The sequence below is a fragment of the Capsicum annuum genome, chromosome 11, assembly GCF_002878395.1.
Source record: "Capsicum annuum cultivar UCD-10X-F1 chromosome 11, UCD10Xv1.1, whole genome shotgun sequence".
Classification (NCBI taxonomy): Eukaryota; Viridiplantae; Streptophyta; class Magnoliopsida; order Solanales; family Solanaceae; genus Capsicum; species Capsicum annuum.
The window spans coordinates 17,133,745-17,145,290 of NC_061121.1; the positions used below are offsets into that span (position 1 = coordinate 17,133,745).

Sequence of the window (11,546 nt, forward strand, 5' to 3'; positions counted from 1 at the left end):
TGTAGTTGACCCTGCGAGCTCATTCATTCATCCCTAGTTCCACCTAAATCAAATTAGGTACTATCATTATACTAACATTGAGTTGATGAGAACTCATTTCAACTCAGAGTGATCAATCGATGACTCGGGTCGGTATGAACGCAATACCAATGCCACGCAATTATAAAGACTTAATTGAATTTGTAGTTGACCTGCGAGCTCATTCATTCATCCCTAGTTCCACCTAAATCAACTTAGGTACTATCACTATCCTAACATTAAGTTGATGAGAATTCCTTTCAACTCAGAGTAATCGATCAACGACTCAGGTCGGGATGAACGTAATACCAATGCCATGCAATTGCAAAGACTCGATTGAATTTATAGTTGACCCTGTGAGCTTATTCATTTCTCCCTAGTTCTACCTAAATCAATTGCAATAAAATCTGTTGCAACAAACGACTAAGTTGTTGAAAATTTTCAAACAGGTATATATATGTTGCAACAGATGGCATATCTGATTTAATTATCAAATAGATATTTTCATCTGTTGTGACAAATGACTGAGCTGTTGGAAATTATCAAACAGATATTTATATCTGTTGTAACAGATGAGATATCTGATTTTATTAATTATCAATGAACATTTTCATCTGTTGTCACAGATGACTTAGCTGTTGGGATTTTTAAACAAATATTTATATTTGTTGTAACAGATGACTGAGTTGTTCGGATTTCTAAATAGATATTTATATATGTTACAACAGATGACATGTTTGTTTGAAAATCTTTTTTTCTCTTTTTATTTTAAAGCAAGAAGCTTTTGGTCCGAGTAGATAATATCAAGTAGTAGTACTTAGTACTTACTACTGAAGGCGGTAAAAAATATTTCTTGGATATCTCAAAAGTGAGTTCATTAAGCAGTCTTGTCTTGTCTGTTCTATGTCAGTAGTCTTAGTCTTCCACGTGCCCCTCAAATTATTAATGAATATTGAAAATCACCACGTCTACATACACAATAAATCTATAGAAATTATTGCATCTCTTCCTTCAGCTGCAGTTTATTTTATTCAACTCTCATTTTTTTCTATCTCCTCTTTAGGATCACGGCCTTTTTTCTCTCTTTTCTCTTCTCTTCTCATAAATATCTTTCCGGATCTAAACCCATCCATATCTTTCCTCAACTTAAATTTTTGTTTTGATTTCCTTTTTGATATTAAGGTATGGTTCATTATTGCTCTTTCAATTTTGTCTTCTTCTTTGCAAGTTATTTACATCTGTTTTTTATTTAATTACAATTTACCCATATCATATTTATTAAAAAAATTTAAGAAACTTTTAAGTGTTAATAAATAATCCGAGAATTTTTATTACAATATGAGAAAAAAGTCATCTATTGGGAGAAGTTTAAAAGCCTTGTTGGCAGTATTATTTTTTTTTGTATGTATTTTATTTGTTTCATTATTGTTGATGTAGTTATTGATGTTGTTGGTGGGCTTGGTGTTGTTGGAACTTGTGGTGTGGTGTTGTTGATGGTTTTGGAACAAAGGATGTTGCTTCTTTGTTGTTGATGATGTTGTTGGAAAAAATATTGTTATTTTTTTTTATGTTTATGCTGTTGTTGATGTTGCAACAGATGGAGAAACTATTGGAACAAATAAAACCACCAGAAAGGCTGGTTTGATGTATTCCATCAGACTTCACATCTGTTGCAACAGACTCCACATCTGTTGTAACAGACTCCACATCTATTGCAACAGACTCCACATCTGATGCAACAGATAGACAATGTTCTTTTTGTGACATCAATTTTTTTTCTTCTTTGTCAATATAAGGAAGTGACAGTTGATCAAATTTTGATGGACTATCGTAAGAGGCTGCAGTAAAGATGGGATCGGAGGAATATGCTGCTTGCAGATGAAACCACTTCATATATGGGAGGTATGTATTACTGATAATGTTATCGTGGAAACACACACAAAGTGCACTGATTTTGTGAATGATGTTTTTACTGATTAGTCATAGATCGTTCAAACAAGATGTCTTTAATTTTACAGTTAAATTTGGTAGGTCCAAACTAATAAGGCTGAGGGACCATGAATATGGTTCTGATAGCCTGTTAAGATTTAATGTTGGTTGTTGCTCATGTTTATTTGTCAAGCATTATGAAGGGATCTAGTTTTTGTGTCATTGTAAAGAGATTCAATAGCAATTGGACTAACTTTTAGGGTGCATTAGACCCTTAAAGGGCCTTCGAAGCTTAGCACTGCATCTAATAAGAATGGAAAACCAATATAGTTATTGCCCTGGCCAAAATTTATATGGCTGGGTTGCTCACTCGGGGTGATGATTTGATGCCAGAATGTGCAGTAGGAGAATGCTTTCGAAGGAAAATAGGTGGTTGATGGAAGACTATATCATCTGAGAGCTAATTGAAGAAGAGACATAAGGTAGAAAGTAGCTTCTAACGAATCTGGCCGGTGGAATTATCTTAACAAATGCGATATCTGAATCAAGTGCAAATATGAAAGTGTATCCGGTAATGTAATTTCATATATTGTGTCTCTAAAAAGAAAAACAATGCATCTAAATACTTTGCTAGGGAGCTGTGTGGTCGGGATTATCACCTAGATAGAAAATAGGAGAAGACCAACAAAGAAGCCTCACGGGCATCGAGGGTTGAAATGATGTACAGCAAGTCTAGAAAACTTATGCCAACAGCAACTGCAGTTAAAATAAGGAATCTAAGCGAAGGCGGCAAATTTCTAAATTTTAAATTTTATCCCATGCTTTCTTGTTTGTGTTTTCGATCAGGTTCACTGTCGTTGACCTGATCGGAACCACAAACGAGATTGAAAAGCAAATAGAGTATCATTGCTTCCTTAGCAATATGGTTATAATTGATTGTGCTTTCTTGCCTTGACATGCTTTCAATATTCCTTGAAGAAGATCAGATGCTTATTGTAGTATGTGAATCCCGATAATTTTTAAGCTTGCCTCTAGCTTGTTGATTCTGTATTCAAGATGGTCGTTGTCGTCTTTGAAGTTGGTAAGGAGTTCCTCATCTCTTGTGATCTCGATCAGAAACACTATCTTCAAAGCTGTGGCATTCTAGAAGCCCTTCAGAATACTTTCTTCAGAAGCCCTAAAGGATATATGGAGGGTCTATGTGTTTGTTTTAGGTCAAAATGTGTTAATGCACGTTGAAGATGTAGTCTCAACAATTGAACAACACACTTTTATCGAGCGTTGCTCCATGCATCTTGCTCAACCAATTTGATAAATTAGTAAGCATGGAGTTACGTAGAGTGTGATCTAAACCAGCTCTACCAAGCCTATCAAACGTTATGTAACTCTAAGATTATTACTCTATCAAAAAAATATGATCGAGTTAGTGCACAAATCGAACGAGCTCAATCTCTCAGCCTTTCTGTTGATCGTTCTTCTCTAATATAGATGACAAGATATCTGCTATGCAAAAGTCTACACCGTCGCCAGACATATTTGCCTAGGAGCAATTCGTCTGAAGGATATCTGTTGATGTCTTCTGAAAAATTGCTCCAAGGGAAGCATGTCTGGAGATGGTGTAGACTTTTACATAGCAGCTATCTTATCATCTATATTGGAGAAGAGTGATCAGCAAAAAGGCTGACAGATTGGGCTTTTCTTATTTGTGCACTAACTCGGGTATATTATTTTTATAGGGTAATGAGCTCGAAGTTACATAACGTTTGATAGGCTTGGTAGAGCCGGTTTAAATCATATGTTACGTAACTCTATGCTTACTAATTAACAAATTGGTTGAGCAAGATGCATAGAGCAACGCTCGATAAAAATGTGTTGTTCAACCGTTGGGACCACATCTTCAACGTGCATCAACACATTTTGACCTAAAACAAACACAGCGAACCTTCATGTATCCTTTAAGGCTTTTGAAGAAAGTGTTCTGAAGGGCTTCTAGAATGCCACAACTTTAAAGGTAGTGTTCCTGATCGATCTCACAAGATACGAGAAACTCCTTACCAACTTCGAAGACAGTAACGACCAGCTTGAATATAGAATTAACAAGCTGGAGGCAAGCTTGAAAATTATCGAGATTCACATGCTACAGCAAGCATCTGATCTTCTCCAAGGAATTTTGAAAGCATGCTAAGGCAAGAAAACACAATCAATTAATCCATATTGCTAAGGAAGTAATTATACTCTATTTGCCTTTCAATCTCGTTTGTGGTTCCGATCAGGTCAACGATAGTGGACCTGATCAGAAATACAAACAAGAAGGCATAGGATAAAATTTAAAATTCAGAAATTGCCATCTTCGCTTAGTTTTCTTATTTTAACTGTAGTTACTGTTAGCGTAACTTTTCTAGACTTGCTGAACATCATTTCTACCCTCGATGCCCGTGAGGCTGCTTTGTTGGCCTTCTCCTATTTTCTACCTAGGTGATAATCCTGACCATGCAGCTCCCTAGCAAAGTGTCCATCTGCATTATTTTTCTTTTAGAGACACAACAGACGAAATTATATTACCAGATACACTTTCATATTTGCACTTGATTTAGATTTCGCATCTGTTAAGATAATTCCATTGGCCAGATTCGTTAGAAGTTACTTTCTACCCTGTGTCTCTTCTTCAATTAGCTCTCAGATGATATAGTCTTCCATCAGCCACCCATTTTCCCTCGAAAGTATTCTCCTACCGCACCTTCTGGCATATAATCATCACCCCGAGCGAGCAACCCAACCATATAAATTTTCGCCATGGCAATAACTATATTGGTTTTTCATTCTTATTTGATGTAGTGCGAGGCTTCGAGGGACCTCTAAGGGTCCAATGTACACTTAAAGTTAAAGTCCAATCGCTATTAGTTCTCTGCAACAATGATAAATATTGATCCCTTCTCAAAACTTGACACGCATAAAGACGAGCACCAACCGTCAGTACTTCGTGACAGGGTATCTGCACCATCTTCATGAGGTCCTCAGTCTTATCAATTTCGAACCCATCAAACTTAATGGTACAATGTAGGATCTTGTTTGAATGATCAATGCCTAATCGGTTAAAAACTGCATTCATAAAAACATTGTACTTTGTGTGTGTTGTCCCGGTAACCTTATCAGTAATACATACTTAACTCCCACACATATGAAAGTAGATCCATCTGCACGCACCTTATTCTTCCTAGCCCATCTATGGCTTAAATTGAATAAATAGATGACTAACTTGTTACAATAGATGACATATCTATTTATATTGTCAAATAATTGGAGACATCTGTTACGATAGTTGATCAACCTGTTGCAGAAATCAAACAGATATATACATTTGTTGCAAAAGGATTGCCAGTATGTTGTAAGTTATCTAACAGAAAGAATATATTTTGTAACAGATTACCCATCTGTTAGATTTATTTTAAAGCAGTTTCTTTTCATTCTGAGATACAATAATTTATAAATAGGTCCCTTCTTACAAATATGAATGATCCAGATTCGTACAAGAATATTCATATCGAGTCCTTGCGTGAACTTCAAAGGCAGTTTGATGAATTCCAGAGAGATTTGGCTGACTTTGGAGCAAGGCTGCCGGATGAAAGATGTCTGATTAACAATAATATTAATAGTAGTAATAATAATTAGGTAATGTTTTTTATTTTAGCGATTATTTTCCTCCTTTTGTATATCAAATCTACACAAGGGATTCAAAAATCTATGAACATTCATTTTATTTTGTTGTCGACTTTGAATTTTTAATTCTTATTTAGTATTTAATAATAATCATTCTGTTTATTCCTTGTTCTCAACATGTCGACGGTTGGTGGTAGTGATTGAGCAGCAATTTGTGTCCACAGTTAGAGGTTAATCTGCTACAATAGATCGATCATATGTTGCACCTGACGGTTATTAATAAAAAAGGACTATTGTTGTTATTGAGAGGGTGAAAAGAAAAAGACATGACTTTCCGTTCCGATTATTCAATATGAAAAATGTTTCGCAAATAAATAATAAGAAAATAAATGATAAACACAATTTATAACCACAATTTTAATAACTGATCATGACTTTTCACCATTTTTGTTTTTGAATTTGTTTTTTAAATTATTTATTATATAATAAAATGGTTATTATTTTATTAAGGAATTTGAAAAGGTATTTTTTATATTTATAAAATAAAAAAGTAAGCAAATTTGGATTAATGATATGATGATATAGTTATTTTTAAAAAAACATAGATTATATATTGCAACAATTAAATTATCTGATGCAACAGGTTCACTATGGTTGCAAGAGGTGATATATATGTTGTCACAGATAATTTATCTGATGCAACCTATATCAAGTCACAACTCAATAAAAGCAGTTCTTGGAAAGAACTAATTAATTATAATAATCTGAAAAGTTATGACTTATCACAATATTTCTTAATTTAATTAATTCATTACTTTTCACATTAATAAAAAATGTAATTAATAAATGGAGGTGAACAGTTAGATTATATGTTGCAATAGATATGTTATCTAATGCAACATATTTTATATTTGTTGAAACAGATAATATATCTGTTGTCACAGATGTGTTATCTGATGCAACAGATATAGAATCTGTTGCCACAACTCAATAAAAACGGTTCTTCGAAAGAACTAATTAATAATAATAATCTGAAAAGTCATGACTTACATCACAATATTTATTTTCTTAATTTAATCAAAAATGTAATTAATGTATGGAGGTGAATAGTCGCGTCTTTTTGCCTCTCATTCAAATTCAATCCTCTATAAATAGGTCTGTCCTTACTCAATCGTTCATTCAAATACACTCTATTTATTTATTGCACTCGTCTTTCATATTACACTCTAGAAGATAAGATTATGGTTGACCCAGTGTGGGACGTTGCTTTTCTGCAAGATTCAGTGAATGAACTTTGTAATCAAGTTCGTAATCTGCAATGAGAATTGGGAAGAGTTAGATCAAGAATGCTCCGTGAGATACGCAGGCTGAGAAAGGCCTTGCTACTTCCGGTTGAAGATTGGACGGCTGGCAATGATGATGCTAATAATAATAATAATAATAATAATTAGACTATTATTTTTCTTTTAGTCCATTATATGTATTTTTATTTATTTTTGTTTAATAAATAAATTATGTTTGATCTTTGACGTTTTAATTCATATTTAATTTTCATTCTGTCTATTATCTTCTCAACAAACATGTCGACGTATAAAGGAATAATTTAGAATCCAGTAGCAATAGCAAGATTTATCTGTTAGGTTTGTGGCAGGGGTTGATTTGTGTTGTTTCAAATAAATTAATCATTCGTTGCAACAGATAATTAGTCTGGTGCAACAGATAAACATTCTGATGCAAGAGATAGTTAGTCTGGTGCAACAGATAAACATCCTGATACAACAGATAATACGTCTGATGTAACAGATAAACCTTTTGATGCAACATATTACTTATCTGATGCACCAGATGATTGATCTGTTTAAATTATGGGCACCTATGTTGGATTCATAATCGGGGTTCTATCCATTGTTGGAAAAACACAAATGTACCCAGATGACAAATACGAATAAAAAACATAATTTTACTTACCAAAGTCACCTATGAAGTAATGCCAAAGTGGAAAGTGATGTAGTAAACAAAATTTGACCTAAGAAATTGGTCAGATCACAGCAGTAGCGTTGTACCAACAACAACAACAACAACAAATGGTCGACAAGAAGAAGATGAAGATGATAATGAAGTAGAAGATGATGATAATGAAGCGGAAGATGATGAATAAAGCAACAGAAACAGAAACAATTAACAACAAAAATCGCTAAGAGAAAGAAAACAACAATGGATGAGAAGAGAGAGAAAGGCGCCTTTTTTCCCTCCGTTTCCCGTTATTTTAAGTATACATTGGGATCAAAGTGTAAATTTAAAAACTTATGGGTTATTTTCAAATTTTTTCAACTTTCTTAATACATAATAAAATAATTGTCACCTCCAACTAATAGTTAAGACTTGTGTCACCTACACCTCATTTTAAAATTCTTTTCTCACCTGTGCCCAAACCCCCTTGAAACTTTGTGTCTGTGTACAACATAGCAATATTATAAAGGGTGCATGCTTTTGTAGTGTCAAAAGATACTTCCCAACTTAAGATAACTAAAAGACATTTAAACACTTCAACATTAAAGTTTAGTACTTTCATTAACCTTAGTCTATTTGAAGTAATAGAACAAGCTTATTGAAGTAGTAGTAATTAATTATTACTCAAAGAATCAAAGTTCAAGGCCACTTCCTTGGAGCTTCAAGCTGGTAACCTTATCAATTTGTTTTTCCATTTCAGGTGTTAAGTGATTCTTCCAATCTCCGACCACTCCTTTTCTGAAATATGAACTATTGTGGAGATGAGAGAAGAGTGAGCCACTCTTATTAACCTCCAAATTCTTAAGCCTCTCCAAGCTACACTTCTTCAAAACTTTCTCCAAATCCTCTTCATTACTAAAAGGTTTTCCAAGAAATAACGCTATTTTTGCCACCTCCTTCCTAGGGTCCATTTTCAAATCTTCGTACTTCAAGAATAGTATTTTTTGGGGCCACTTTTTACTTTCTTCCCAATATTCAAGAACATGTTCAAAGAATGGTCCATAGAGATGAACCCCATTGGCAAAAGACTCCACGTCTTCTTCTAAAGGGACGAAATCTTTTAAATGCTTACGATTATAGTTGAAGAAATGCCACCTGGAAATCGTGGTATCTTTAGGATTTCTTGTTATGTATATAATCTTGCAATTATCTGAACTCTTGATTGAATTTGGCAAAACCCTATAAGGTAGATGAGTATGAAAAAGTCTTGGAGAGGACATTGTGTATAGATCCTGAGCTGGAGTTTTTGTTAGATAATTAATGGCCTCTATTGTTGGAACATGAAAATGAGGACTGTCCTTGACTAAGAGGTCTTCTTCCTCTTCATAATTACCTTGCATGATGCATGCACATATGGCCTTGAGCCATGTTGTACCTGTAAAACGATCATCAGATGTTAGAATGAAAATATATAGTTGATGAAAGATATATAAGACTAGAATCAGTGGCAGAGTCACTTATTTTCGTGAATTTACTTTTTTAATGAAAATTCTGATTCTGCCACCGACTAAAATGCCTAACATTCTTCACTATTTGAGGCTGTGAACTACATCCTCCTTCGTGTACTTTTTTTGTGTTATATATACAGGTAGGGTGTCTGCCTAATCCCCAATACACCATTATGGTTCTTTTAGTCCGAGCTCAATGATCATGTATAAAGTTTGGGACGTCAAACTCAAACTGTAATTTTTTTCTCATAAATGATCAATGGAGACATACAGTTATATATAACTTTAAAAAAAAAAAAGAGATGATTAATTTATTAACTAAAATTAATTAATACCTGTTTTCATGGAAGATGCCAAGAGAACATCATTAGGATTTGATTTGAAGGTTTCCTTGAAGACCATGACTCCCTTTATAATGGATGGAGTTGCCCAAAAACCTTCCCACTGACAAAGTTTATCTTTACGAGAAAGAGCTCTTTGTATTTCTTCATCCACTTGCATTGAATTATTGATAACTAATGATTTTTTGGAATGGAATTAATAACAATTGAGGGCGATGGAAATTGGGAAAGAAATAAAGTTAATAAGAACATAAGTAGTGGTTGGTTGAAATTGGCCAAATGATATGTGTATGTAGATATAGGGGGAAGAGGAGTTTAACTATCTATATATATATATATATATATATTTGTGCATCGTCATTCTAAAAAATATTTACATAATTAGATTATTAATTGTAATTATTGCTAATGTGAGCAATAATTAGAAAAAATTGACATATGGAACCGTACCTAACTGAACCCTTTAAAAGTTGTATTATTCCTCTAAAATAAATAGTACATGAAAGCAAGCTCTCTCAGTTTGAGACGAAGATAGGGTATTCATTACAAGATTAACGTGTTGCTTTAAATTTTATTGGATATTATATTTAGATTAATAATTTAAAATTTAGTAATTTAAAAATATTAAAATCTAGCATTCATAAATTTTAAATTTTAATTCGGCCTCTAGACTTTTATTACTTCCAAAAGTTGGAGTATTTGGAAAGCTATAGGAACATGTAGGGTTCGAGCCCATTTGGATAGGATTAAAATCTGGTCAAATCAGCTTTTAATTTCTTTTTTAGTTTTTCTAAATATTTGGTAAAATTAAAAAGTGCGTAAAAAAATTTAAAAACTAATTAGAAGCTGGGTACCCATCTTTTTACTTTTCAGATTAAAATTCTCTTAGATTTGATCAAAATATTTACCTTTTTACCTTATATTTTCCTCCAATTCCAACAATACCCTAAACTTCTAGCCCTTAAATATATAGTTTTTCTTTCTTTTTTGTTGGTTGATTCTCTCCGTCTCTTTCCTTCAATTTCCTCTTCATTTTTATCTTTTATTTTCAGAGAATCCATCATTATATTGGAGGTTCATATTTTAACATACCCAAATTATTACGAGTTTGCAATATTACAATATAATACTATTTTTATGTACAAAAATGTCCTAAATTTATTTTTTAACATTAAAAATTAAAAAGTAAATTATATTTGTAAATTGACCTCAGGTAATCACTTTACGTTAAAAGTGCATTTAAATAGAATATTTTTGAAATATTAGAATTAAAAATTATAAATAATTCACCTTACTTATATTGTTAACAACTTTAAGGATATTTAAGTCATTTTGACAACAAAAAAAGTGTTTAGCATCACTTGTTTAAACAAACACATCAATAACTTTATTTTAAGTTTCAATACTTCTATTCAAACACTAATCTATTTAATTTATAAGCACTTATTTTAAATTTTTAATCACTTAAGCTAAAAAGTAATTGTTTTAATCTTATCCAAACGGGCTCTAATTAGCAGGCGCAAATTAATTTCATTTGAAGCAATATTTAATTGGATTCATTCTTTATTCATCTTTTACTTTAAAGGTGGCATAATTAAAGGGTATATTTAAATATTTAAATGTTGTTAGTTTTTATTAGTTTGAGTCAAAAAAAAAAAAAAATGTAGAGGTTCAAACTTTGAGAAAGTCATAGCATGGGGCTGTTAATAATGCCAATTAAATACATGCACACATCGATGGTTGAACGTGCTAACACGAATCTAGTACTATATATGTTTTTTGTCTCAATTTATGTGACATAAATAGAATTAAGATAATTAATTATTAAATTAATTTAATTTTTAATTATTGTGATTTATAATAATTTTTCTTCTATTCTAATTTAAGTGACATTGATATAGTTTCGAGAGTCAGCCAAATATTTTATATCTTTTAAATTTTTTAGTTGTTAATTATATGATTTATAATATTTTTTACATAATTTTTCAATAAGATATGAATACTCTCTCCGTCTTAGTTTATGTGGCACATATAAAAATTCAACAGTCAATAAAATTTTTTATCTCATTTTCAAATAATATATATTACTTTATGTTAGAGTTGAGTCAACCTCTCTCTCTCCACTAACGGCTCTCTCTCTCTC

General features: G+C 32.4%; 1 protein-coding gene across 1 annotated transcript; it reads right to left on the reverse strand.

Annotated features, from left to right (window-relative positions):
• Positions 1 to 8,246: 8,246 nt before the first annotated feature.
• On the reverse strand, positions 8,247 to 9,583 carry LOC107846695 (cytosolic sulfotransferase 5-like). Its single transcript, XM_016691003.2, has 2 exons — positions 9,398 to 9,583; positions 8,247 to 8,989 (listed from the first exon to the last, which is right to left on the reverse strand). Exons 1-2 carry the CDS (start codon positions 9,561 to 9,563, stop codon positions 8,247 to 8,249), a joined length of 909 nt encoding a protein of 302 aa, XP_016546489.1. The 5' UTR covers positions 9,564 to 9,583.
• Positions 9,584 to 11,546: the final 1,963 nt, after the last annotated feature.

What these genes read in the sequence shown, in the direction of transcription:
- LOC107846695 (XM_016691003.2), bottom strand. Translation starts at nt 9,563, where the DNA reads ATGCAAGTGGATGAAGAAATACAAAGAGCTCTTTCTCGTAAAGATAAA. An exon ending in GGCATCTTCCATGAAAACAG is followed by an intron (nt 8,990 to 9,397) that starts GTATTAATTAAT and finishes ATCGTTTTACAG; the next exon opens with GTACAACATGGCTCAAGGCC.